The 13292-nt window shown below is 33.8% G+C and overlaps 1 protein-coding gene across 1 annotated transcript in view; it reads right to left on the bottom strand.

Annotated features, from left to right (window-relative positions):
- Positions 1-3427: 3427 nt before the first annotated feature.
- The window catches only part of LOC119636768 (probable RNA helicase armi), a 51194-nt gene continuing 41329 nt past the window's right edge, over positions 3428-13292 (bottom strand). Inside the window, exons 2-3 of the mRNA XM_038032366.1 lie at positions 3642-3777; positions 3428-3546 (exon numbers count right to left, since the gene is read on the bottom strand). Coding sequence (XP_037888294.1) covers positions 3491-3546; positions 3642-3777 — 192 coding nt within the window. The 3' untranslated portion in view covers positions 3428-3490. The remainder of the gene's footprint in view (positions 3547-3641; positions 3778-13292) is intronic.

Raw genomic sequence — 13292 nt, forward strand, 5'->3', positions numbered from 1 at the left:
CTAAATATTGTAAAAAAGTACTAAACTTAGTCAGGAAGAAAATTTATGCAATTTAATAACAATGAGAACCAACACTTCAATAGTTTAATTCGTTGACTTATTGGTTTTAGTGAGTTCCTTCTTCCTCTACAAACTCAGGGATGTTATGTGCTTATATCGTAAAATTCAATGGTGAAGCAACACATTACCCTCCGTTTAATGAATGCAGAACGATAATAGCCTTCAAATCGTTTCTGTTTTGTGCGTAAATAGGTACAAGTCTTAACAACCGAGTTTTTCAGTTCCAAAGCAATAGGCACAATAAACCTAGTGCTAAACAATCTTTTGATAACGTAGAAAATGTTTACGTGACGAGTTCACACTCGCAACTTCTACTAGCTGCGGTGAGGAACAAAGATGAGTGGTTGAGTATTATAATGCCGCCAAAATTTAAATGTGGCCCACATATCATTAACTAATTGCAATAAATAAAGTGATTCATTTAACTAAAAAAATTTTTTTCCTTAAGTTACTGAGGGTAGCTAAAAAAGAGAGCAACTTTTACATGAATTCGCCCTTTCAATACATTATTCTTAGAATACATTTTTCCAGAATAGGACAAGCAAAAAAAAAACTTTTTTAAGTAGTCAAACTTCTTTAATTGAACCCTTTTGATTTATATGTTATAAAAAAAAATAATAGTAATTAATAATTATACAAAATTTTTAGTTACATCTACCTCAACATAAGCCTAATTCGAATCTAAATATAGAACATACCTCTATACTATTATTTAAGAAAATCAACGGTGTAATCCTGATAAGTATTTTCGGCGCAGAGATCTTCGGTTCCGTCTTTAAACGTCTTACTGAGAGTGCATTTGTTCTGCCCTGCAAGAAGGAGAACACGGGTTGTTCCTTATCGTATTAAACGATCGAAATCGCATTTCATGGACTGGTAGTTTGACGAGCAGGAGAAAGGTAAAGTGCTAAAGGCAGATTTCATGTTCGTAAAATAAGCACTTATTCGTGAGAGAACCTAGACTCGCTGAAATATCAAATAAAATAACAGAAACGGTTTATTTTATTTATTACTTTACCCTGTAAAAAAAAGGTTGCAGTGTTGTAAATTGGAATTCGAAAGAAGTTTGGAGTTAAACTACGTGCGTTACAATAATCCGCAGGAAAAAGGTCAACCAAGAATCCGTGTTATGTATTTTGCCTGAGGGAACCTTTTATTATTTTTTCCACTGTTCTGCAATCCTAGCACAATAAAAATCATGTTTAAACATTCTTCTTCATTCTTCATTGTTGAACGATTTTATCCTGGAACATCTTGCTGTCACCGCATCTGTCAAAGGCAGAAAAGCTTCCTAAACTTTAACTGGTGCGAAATAATAGAGAAAAGGGGAAGGAAAATGCATAATTCCACACCCCGGCAAAACTTTACGCAAAATTTTTTTATTTCTTGAGAAAATTATTAAGAACTTTCGAATCGCGCTCAAGTTCATATTTACTCAATGCTCGTCTCAAAGCAACTACGCTAGTGTACTTTGGTTTGGAGACAGCGGTATATTTATTTCTTAAACAAAGTTATTGTAAACAAAGTGTTGCTCTATTTACTCAGCAGAAGGTCGTAACAGATAACCTCAGATTTGATTAACTCTTAGCGTTATTTTGCTTCATAACTTTTTTTCATCATCATCGTCGCCGCCTGATCGAGTTTTTGTAACCAAAAGCGAACCCGGATCACACACAACAACAATTTAACGAAAAATAATTGTTTTCGAATTTTTTTTCTAAATTTGTAAAATTGTTTTTAAAAACCAAACACGCTGAAGCTGGCCTATCAAACTAAATTAAAATTGTCTTGAAATTGTCCAGTCTTTGCTATCTTAAAAACAAAAAAAAAAAAAACGTAGGAACAAAAATACCCGGTTTCGTAGCAATGCTGTGTGCAAAAGTATGGTTATGGTAGTAAAACAGATGTTTTTACTAGTTCTTTAAATTGTGGTTGAGATATTTCAAAAAACTGCAACTTCCTGAGTTATAAAGCTCTTTTAACGGATTTCCTGAGTTATAAAGTTCTTTTAACAGATTTCTTGAGTTGTAAAGCTGGCGGTTTTGCAAATTAAACGATCTGGCAATTTAAGTTGTTAGTTGGGCACTCAATCATTTCAGAGCATTTTTAGCAATTTTCTTTTATTTATTATAAGCGACTCTGTGGTTTAACATGGAATTTATCGAGAGTTATGTTCAATTTGATAATAAAAAATTATGCCGGTTTAATTTTAGGCTAACTTGTAAAGTAAAATAAATTAAGAAATTTTATAATCGCGAATTTTATCTATTGAGCTGTTCAAACATAGAATTCATGCGTGTGCCTAAAGAATTTTCAAATTCAACTGGTACGAACTTAATTCAGCGGTTAATCTGAAAAAGACTTTGTAGAATCGAAAGACAGTTTACGTTACAATCTAAATATTTTGTTTACTAGCTTGTATCTAAAGGAATACCAAATTTTGTAGCGTGGATTTTATTTTGTCGAAATTATTGAAAGTGCTTAGAGAAGTGGTTTACCTGAATGCTCGTGTTGCTTCTTTTACTTACTTAGGTGCTGGTAAGCCGTACAAACCAGTTAATAATATTTTCATGAATCCTAAATATCTTTTTTTAACAATATTATATTTATAATTACGCTTAGCAATGCTTTTTTATATTAATTATCGAAACAGTAAATATATTAATTTCCTTTCTGCGACAACATTACGCTGGTCACATCCTTAAGTTGGTCACAATCTTTTGTGGGAAGAAAGGATCGATACTTAGATTATATCTTACACATACACATGCAATAAATTTAACCAGAGAATAAATTCTTTTCTTTTAAAGCGCGCTTGAGATTTGAAGCCACTTAGGCGGATAACTTGTAAAATTAAATAAGTTTAGTTCGCGTATTTTCCAAAACACTATATATACATCTAGAGGAGATGATAGAAAAGCAAAAGCGATCAACTCAAGGAAGAAGAATCGGAAACAATCAGAAAATCATCAAAACCATTAAAAAGGATGACAATTTATTTATATATATAAATATATAGTTATTTATTTCATTTATATTTAAACATAAATTACATAAATTAACACACAACAGAAAACAAAAAATAAAATGAAGTCAAAAAATAAAATTAAGGCGAAAAACAAAACAAAAAAAATTGAAACTAAACTAAATACATATTCAAATTTGAAAATTAATTCAATAATTGAAAGTAATTCAAGTCAAGAAACTAAACTATTAAACTATATATATACATATTACATAAAAGTTACAGACAATTCCGTCAAATCTCGGGCATCGTTGTCAACGCAGTGCTTGATAATCAGGTATCAATAAGGATCCAAAAACGAGTACGTCCGGGTTACCGTATATATATAAAAGGTAATGGGATCGAGAAATTGCAAGGTTAGTTAGTGCCTTGTTTTTGTTGAAACCTAATCCATGTCGCACATCGCTAGGTGTAAGCTCCTTGCTTGATCTCACTGTTGAGATCAATATTATTTCGCGTTCCTAAAAAAAACCAAGCAACAATTAATTCAAACATGAGTGTAAATTTGTGTAAATTTACGAAATTTATACCTGTCCTTGGAAATCCTCTACAGTACCTATTTTAGGCGCTGCTACGTCGGCATCATCGAAAAGTTTACGCAGACGTTTAACTTGTTTTTCGTACGGTGTTATGATGCCGATGGATTCCGGTTTGATGTTTTTTCGATACAGCTTAACTGTCATTAGAAAGACCTTTAAAAATTAAATAAATGGTATAAAATACTAAATTGAAGGGGTTGTGCTTTTAAACTAAAGACAACTTACCATCTTCGCTTCGTAAGGATTATACCACGACGGTGAGTCGTTTTCCTGCATATCTTTAGAACGTATTCCGTGGAAGAATATGCCATGTGTTTTGGCTCGAGTTGAAGATTGCGGCAGCTAATCGTCAAGTTTCTTCAGCATTGCAGCTTCCCAAGAATTGTCTTCTCTTATCATTGTTATCAACATTTCTCTATAAACATGTATGTTCAGTATGGAGGGCAACAATAATTTCAGTTTCTGTGCACTGGCCGACGTCATCAATTAGCACATGCGTAAAATGATTGGGTGAAAAGCCCATTTGCAAAAAATTTCCTAGGGTAGCGCACGTACCCATCGTTACCCGATGGCGCCCTAAAAACTTCATTTGGCATTTCAGTTTGAGTCCGGATTCGGTGACAACCATATCATCTTCGGAGCAGTACTTTAGGCCAGTATCCCAGAATTTGTTGCCTGTTGCGCAATGCGGCATTAAATCCTCTGGTATAAGTCCTTTTTTGAGCTCTTTGTGAGATACTACACGTATAAGTTCATCCATCTTTAGTCCGCCGCTTTCGATTAAACGCGTCGTTATTACATTAGCAGAACTATTGGAAAGTGTGCGTACAAGTAGACGTGCACCGGATACCAATTTAAAAATTTTCAAATTGCTCTCCACTAGCGTTACAGTTTTTCCTGTGCGGGGAGGTCCGAAAATCACGTATGGCATGTTGTTAACTTCTCCTCGCAGTATATTTGCTACGGCTGTTTTCTGTATAGAGTTCAGTATGCGATTGTACCATATACAATGCTGACTGTCTAACAAGAGCTGTTCGTAATGTTCATCAAAGTGTATATCCAATTGTGGGCATTCGCGGGTCTGTACTAGGGAGGGAAACAAACATTGTTCGCCTAAATTTTCAACCGCTCGTGAGACGGCGTAGTGCTGCTTTCGGGAAGTAAAATTCTAAATGGTAATCTCGGTTGTCATATTCCCGCTGAAAGTTGTCATCGAATCGAAGTAGAATTGGAATATTCTCCAACATGTCCTTTTGGCAACCCTCAGTAATAAACGCCTGTTTTAATGGTTCTGGTACTTCGAAGCTTTTGAATCAAAGGACGTATTATAAATAATTGGTCTTACAAAAAGTCTCCGCGGTTTCGAGCTATTTTTTGTAGCCTGCTCTTCTTAAATAATTTCATTACAGAGCCTTTGCTATTTTTGCCAGCTTGTGTGCTGATCTTGCTCCACCAGTTGCAATATTCCATCGAATTTTCGAACAGAACGGGGTGCGTCTTTGACATCGAAATTCCCAGAACGGAATCGAGCCAATCACTCTTGGGTCCATCGTTCACTTCGGCATTCTCACAGTACACTTCACAATTTTTTTTGTAACAAAAAGTCATCACATAGCGTATTTCTTCAGATATTTCACTAATTTTCAAATCAATTAACTTTATACACGAGCAAAGAAGTAGAAAACTATCTGCGCAAAAAAAAGTTGAAACGTCACCTTTTAAGTGTTCGTTTGAGATAATCAGGCATTAACATCATCTTACGAAAAAAAACCGCGGAGGCTTTTTATATGACGTAATTCAAGATATAAAACTGTGCCACGATAGTACCTAGCAGTAGCAGTTAATGATTAGAATAGCGTTTGCAGTATAAAATTCTATTTGTTTGTTAACATTTTCACAACATTTGATTGAAATTGATTTTCATGACAATTTTATCTAAATTGAAGGAAATATTGTGAAAGTTTTCCTTAATTTATTATTTATACGCTTTATTATTATACGGCAAGAATAGAAAACTAGAAATATTTTGCAATCGTTATAATCACTTGGCTGTCCCACCCTCTCACATAGATAAAGTTTTTAGTTTATTGCCGCGCTTTGTGCACAGTCAATGCATTCAGTGAATAATGAAAAGAATACTTTTCTATTAATCGGTTTGAAATCGTAAAAAAATAAACAATTAATAAGAGAAAACGAATTCAAATAATTAAGGCGATATTCAAGGAACGGGGTCTCAACGGTCTCAACGATAAAACAATAATAGCAAACAATAGCAAACGTCTCAGTTAGCCAGATTATCTTTGAAAGTGTAAGGCGGTGGGCTCTAAAACACAAGATATGTCAATTAAGAATTAAATGCATATTGAAAACACGAAACTTTTTGAAATCTGACCCAGCATCAAGGGAGTGATTATTGCCGCCTTACGTTTGTATGTTGCAAAGCGAAGATGATGCTCTTCTCTACATCTATCTTAGCTTCTTACTTTCCTCTCTCTGTTTGCAAAGGTTTTTTCTTTCTTTTGCATTGGTTTTTGTTGCAAGGTTGCATTCACATGCGGTTTTAGAAGTAACGGCTTGCTTTACTTTTACGTAATGCTCGAAAATCGGAGAAATAGTATTCTCTATGAAGACGCATGAATTCTTAAAACAAAAGTTAGAACCAGAGAAAGCTAAAGCAGAATAATACACAACTTTGATTTTTTTTGCAATCGCCTAAAGCAATGCACAAATGTTTTCCGGCTTATTTTTGTCGTCAATCGGGGTGATCCGACAGGCCCCGTGATATTGCTACTCGAATGCATTAATTTAAATCCGTGCGTGCTTACAGTGGAATAAGATGGATTGCATTGTGTATAAGTATGTCGGACGATGCTGACACAGATAGAGTAGCCCGGACACGGTTATACAGGTTAAAAATGTCTGTTGGGACCATTGTATCATTCCCATCTAAATTAGTTCTGTAGACTGCTCTTTAAGATTTTTGCTCATCTAATGGACTTCTTTTGCGATTAAGTTCGTATTACAGAATTGCGAATTTTGGGATAGTATAGGCTTTATCTACATTTGTTAAAATATCTAGGCGCAATTTCTTTATAGCAATTTGTATTTGCAACGATTCTTCTGGTCTTGTCCGTTGGAATTGGACTCCATTAACTTTACCTTTTACAAATATTCTGCTTATATATAATATTTCAAGCAAGCCACCAATATCTAAACTGTTTTTCGACAATCGACAGCTGCGTGAGGTAGGTAAAGTGCTATGAATGTGTGCTCTTTTAGAACTTGTTCTCTTACAAAATTTACCAAATTTCAGGCAAGCGCATTTTATCAATTGTGGAATTTTTGAAACGATACTTTCTGACAGAGAAGTGAAATTTGTGGCCCGCCATATTAGTATTGACACAAAAAGAACAGGTGACCTTAAGAGTCGCATTAAAGAGAAAATTAATAACAATTCTCTCTCCCTCTCTCTCTCTCTCTTACGTCAATCCCAACTATTTTCGCACTGTATTCAAAGCGTCGCGATCCACCGCGCATCATGCAGAGATCTAACATTTATAATTTGCAGTTATCGAGAAAAACTTAGAATAGGATAAACAACTTGTGACCGTTTAAACCTCTCTTCAACTCGGTTAACTAGCCTAGTGGACATCCTAAAATTTCTTCCAGAAGCCAACAAAAACCTACATTTATTTCTACCCAATTGAACTAATCATCTAATTTCTTTCCTCCAAAACAAGGCTAACGCACAACACTTACTTTCTTTTCTCCCCATTTACGTCAAAAATTTATATCTTGACTCGTTAATATTAAACCTACCACGCGCGGTCAAATGACCGTTTTTAAAATTTCGTTTAAAATTTCTCCCATACATCGTTACTGTCTCGTCATGTAGCTTATTGACTTTTCCTAAAATCGTTGCTATGAAATAAAAACATTTTAGCATACAAAACCTATTAAGATAGTTGTTTGCCTCGTGGGATGAATATTAGATATTTCCAAGTCAATAAATAAAATTTATTCATTCATTATTTTTATGCCTGTAAAGCAATGACGCTGACTTAATAATCCCTATTTACGCACTCCGTGTTTATACTCGTTCAACTGTTTGCCACTTGTAAACTTTCTAGTCGTGTTATTATTAACGCTCATCCAATGATTTAAGGGAGCATATTAATTGGATGTCATGACATTTGTAAATCAATAAAACACACCAAAGCCCCACCGATCAAGAAAATATGATGTCAACATCGTTAGATGGTCTTTTACGTATTATAGAACCGAGATACCGATTAAGCCTTATTTACGTATTTGTTCAATCTGGATATTCAAAGTTTCGCCGAAGCCCATTGGGAATTTCTGCTTTGTTTTATTTATTTATTTATTTTTTTTTTCTTTTTATTAAGAAGATAAAAATGCATGCTTTTTACTAAACTATTTATTGAGTTTATTATGCGTATGTGATAATTGTTTTCACCTAAAACATTTGTATCGCAACTGTACTCAAGTGCTTTAAACTGTTAAATAGTATTGAAAGTTTTCGCTATGAGAATATGTGCATTCTTCCCAGAGAGAGAAACGGAACTAATCAATGTAAAAATAAGCAAAGAAGCAGACAGCTAAACGACAGCTAAGAATAGTGCACTTTTATCACATACATGCATGTATGTGATCACGATGACTGCATTTGCACTCTATTCATTTTAATTATGCGAAATGTTGTTTGAAATATTTTATTTTCTTGCTATGTATTACAAAAACAATAATAAATGTAATGACGAAATTATGTTTCTCGATATCGTGCAAGAGCGTGCAAGAGCAGAGCACATTGACTCGAGAAGAAAGATGTAACAAATGAATGAACGAAAGCAATTTCATGCATAAACGAGGTGAGAGAGCCCTACGATCATCCGTAAATGGCTATAGAAAATGTTCACACATTCACATTTCGTCTGTTGGAGTTGTAAGTACGCAAAAATGCAAATATCCGTACGGTATTAAAAGCTTGTGATCCATGCAATTACTATTTTTTTTTAAGCTAAGCAGCACGCGCACATATATATATATATATATATATAGCGAAGCAAAAAGCAAGATAATCACCTGAAGCAGTAACGCATGAGTTCAAACAAATTTTTCTCACCAAAAAGGTGAGAATTGAAGAAGCGATATGTGTGTACAACTGGGACTATTATCTTCATATACATATAGACATAGCGTTAGAATATAGTTATGTATGTGTTTGCGATATTCGTTATAATGGCTGCATTGGTATTCGTAATGATAATACTTTCATTTGGTTAACTTTGTTGTTTTGACGTTGCTTATAAGCCAAAGTGGCGTTATGTTAAAGCCGGTTAACATATTTCGCGCATTGGATCATGAAATTTTGCCGGTATATATACATACAGGTATAATGAGTGTTAGTAAATTTTAAAAGAAGAAAAATTATATTTATATTTTAAGTTGTTTATCTAATTCCAATTGAAATTATATAAACATTCTATAACAATTCTGATAACTATGCCATAGGGCATTGAGTTTTTATAATACATTTCATTACGTTTAGAATCGCTAGGAAAATGTTAGTTAAGTAGATTTACTTAAGCTTAGCACATTTGTTATGCGACCTCCTTTATAACCATTTTTAGCACTTAAGTAAGCAAATGTGATTTTCGATTCTATATTTAGCATTTTAAATTCACAAATTGAATTTATAGAAGAGAAGAATTTTCGAAATATAAAATATATATAAAACATATATTTTCGATCAGCGTAATTTCCAGAAATAATTTGGACAAAAGATTTTTTAAAGAAAATTTCAATTCAAAAGAAAATTTAATCAAAAAGAATGAAATTTTTCCATATTTTTTCCTATCAATTTTGAAAACTAAGACTTTATATCACGTTGTGGTTTTCTTGTATTTGTTTCTTTTTTTTACTTTTGAACTAAAAAGTCTTTTGACCCGTTTAGCCGAACTTACGTACAAAAGCTTCCAAATTTCTTATTGAGTTTAATAAAATAGACTTATTAATTTTTACAGGCAGATCTGCTTAAATCGATTGAAAATTCGAAATTGATCAAGAATACGTGGGGTGGAAGGCTATTGCCGACGTTTTGACAAAATCATCTTTCGGTAATGGGTACAAAAATATTTTTGCAAAATATTAAACAATGGTATTGCAGACGTCATCCTCGCGAAACACATTGAATTCGATTCGATAAACAAGTAAGAAAATTATATTCGATCGAGACTGCGGCTGATTTGTTCTATTTACAAAAAAAAACTATTTGTCGCACAGGTGTGTGGACGCTTCAGGTCTGTCCTTGGAATCGCTTAAGTCCCTTAAGTTAAGTAGAACCATTACCACAGATACTACATAGTTGCGCAGACAGATAGACGGACAGGCGGACATGTTTAGGTGCATTGCAAATTTGAAACTGGCCAAGAAGTTATATGTTTTTGCGTTTTTGATGTTTGTTTCTGCGCGTTATAAAGGTATTGAAAAAAATTAAATTTTGATACACTATAATATTGGGGAGGTTGAGTCAATTTTTTCCATCTTTGTACAGATACTACAGAATCGCCTACCGAAACTCAAATTTTTCTATATTTATCTGCTACAGTTTATGAGTAACGAGCAGTAAACAGATTTTTCATTCCTTTTACAAAGCAGAGGTGTTCTCAGTTTCTATAATGCTGTGGGCGTGTGCTTGGACCGATTTGTCCCCTTTTCAATACCTTCTGACGTTTCTGCCAAGTTTGAGGTCCATACATAGACGAACGGAAGGACGGACGGACATGCTTAAATCGTTTTAGAATTTAATGCTGATCAAAAATATATATATTCTATGATGCTTCCTGAAGTAAAGTAGGCAACCGTTTCTCAATAAACAACCTTTCAATTAACTTATCCATAATCCCCTACGAACTTCTCTTTAAAAAACATATAAAATACTTTTAAGGTTATTGTTCAAAAAATTGAGTAAAGAGAATAAATATTGTTGAGATTATGCTGGAGGCTACTTTAAAGTGTTGTGTTTTATGAAAAAAGCCATGAGGAGTTTTCGAATTTGCTATAGGCATTACAAAATGAGCAACAATTTGACTTTAAAATTTTTCACCATTAGGCCAGTGTTCAAACGCATTTTCCAATACTCTTTCCTTGGAAATTTTTTTTACTGTGATGTGACGTTTTTGCCACATCTGTCAATGAGCGAACTATCGCTGCCTTAGCTGTTTGTTTAGCTGTGTGCGAAATAAGAGATAACACACCAAGATAAGTGATGATTCTTTAGCCGAATTCATAGCTAACATCAAAATGTTTACAGTAAGCAATAATCCCTTTCAAATCGCTCGCAAATCCATATCTATACTCGTCCCGATGATTTTACACTAACGTACTTTTATTTGGAAACATATTTAAGCGAACGTCAACACTTTGTAAAGGCAATTGTTAGCACATTAGAGAGGTCCAAAATCAACAGGTAAGACAGTAGGTGGAAATTTCCCATCAGGTGTTTATTGGAGGTCTGTCGAAGCGCTTGGAAAAAACCTCCGTATTCCAAAAAAAAAAAAACAAATTTTTTTTTTGAAAACTTTGCAGGATTCAGGCCGCATTATGTAACATTCTCTAAATATTAGAAGAAAAAAATGTGTCGCAGCCAGGGCGAACATTTTCTCCGTGAAGATATAACACTGGTCCGTCTGCCTTACGCGGCCCCTATTTATACATTCTTGCCTCAGATTATGGCTCTATCCACTAACAGTTAAAGCGGCAATTGTCCTTCAATCGCTGCCCATATCTACCCATATGTTCACTGGAATAAGCATCTAGTATAAGCATCCGTCTTTGTCTCTTTAGGTCTCTACAGCACTTATTTTTGCTGATCATATCAAGAAAGTGACACTACATAATGCCGAGGGATGGAAAGTCGTCATTAGACAGACCAGAATATTAAGATTCACTTTACACGAATCACGAAACATAACCATTAAAATCTCTGGCGCATTTTTTGGGGGGTAGTCACAAGAGTGCATCCCGACGAGCTGCTTCAAAATAACAAAATTATCGCAAAAGACAATTAACTGATAAATTGACTGATCAGTGACATTCGATCCCATATTGCGAGAGAGATTCAACGAGAAAACGAGATAATACCATATCTTATTATATTGTACAGTACGATATGATATGATACGATGCGATATGATACTACGCATTCTATCTTTTACCTGATACCAATGAAATGGATGACTCGATAGAGAGCTTGAAAATATGACTTGCCCGCCGCTCATAATCTTATAAAAAGAATGGGGAAAGTTGTCGGAGAGATAAATAATACTTTAAAGTGAAAAAAAGGAAAAGAGATAACAGAAAGTTGTTCGACTTATATTCGTTAAATGGCTCGTTGCTCTATCTTACTATCTATTAAGTACCGCACATATAGTAGCGGTGTGTGTCAAAAAATTCAATGACTATGATTTGTATTCTTTTTCTCTTAATGGCATTTTAGAAAAGAAGAAAAATTTGATATCAACAAGATTTCGTTTTCAAGAATATAAATATTTTCCGGAAGTGGTCTTCGATACAATCACTTAAGAAATTTGATATAATTCCTGTGATGAAGTTATTATTAAAGATTACATAATTAGATCCAATTTCTAAATTTTTGTGCTTTGATCAATCTTAGCAATCTTAGCACTGATTGCTATTTTTCAATAAGAGGGAAAATCAAAGCATTTGACCTATTTTACACAATAATATGGGCTGTATAAACTACTATCTGCTATTAACTTAGTGTTTAAATATATTTATAATGTATATACCTATGTAATTGCAAATACATTTATTTACAGCTCTGTAAGTGTGTATGTGTGTATGTGTGTATGTGTGTGTGTTTAATATATGCATATATATGTGTACTCAAAACCAGAGCTGGTAACACTGTACTATATAGATGAACAGTTTGAGAACAAACATATCTCGGCCCACCCCTATATATACGCAAAACAAAAGTAAACGAAAACGAAAAATTTACTCAGCTAAAGGCGGCTATCAAATACCGGCCGCATATATCAGCAAATTTTGTTTATACACTATTTAAGTTTATGAACAAATTTAGCCGGTTTCTTTAACAACAAGTTCACGCACTACCTGAGAGCTCCTTTTAAAACTTTACAACATTGTATAGTTTTACGGTCCAGATATTGTTCATATGTTCATAATTACATTTAAAATCCCATATATAAATGGGTCTATATATATACATACATATATACATATATACATAGCAGATAAAGTAACAGTGAAAACACAACAATACCATAAAGTGAAAGATTTAAGGTCGTCTCTCAGACAGGCTTTCAATATCTGCATGTGTGTGCATGTTTTTTGTCCCAAATAGTCTATTGTTTGTTATTATTAGTCTTAGCTATGACATGTGTGAAATTTGAGCTCCTATCAATGTTGTTGTTGTTATCACAAATCGTCGCCAATATTCATATGACAGTTGACTGAATTTTTAAAAAAAAAGTAAAATTTCAAAACCTTTTGTCTGACTTACCAGTAGTCCATCTATCTATTTGTGTACTTGGTTCACTGTTGGTTGCCCCAACATAGGATAATGATGAATATGTTATATTCGTATGCGTGGCGGCGTTACC

Source organism: Glossina fuscipes, unplaced genomic scaffold (genome assembly GCF_014805625.2).
Source record: "Glossina fuscipes isolate IAEA_lab_2018 unplaced genomic scaffold, Yale_Gfus_2 28, whole genome shotgun sequence".
Lineage (NCBI taxonomy): Eukaryota > Metazoa > Arthropoda > Insecta > Diptera > Glossinidae > Glossina > Glossina fuscipes.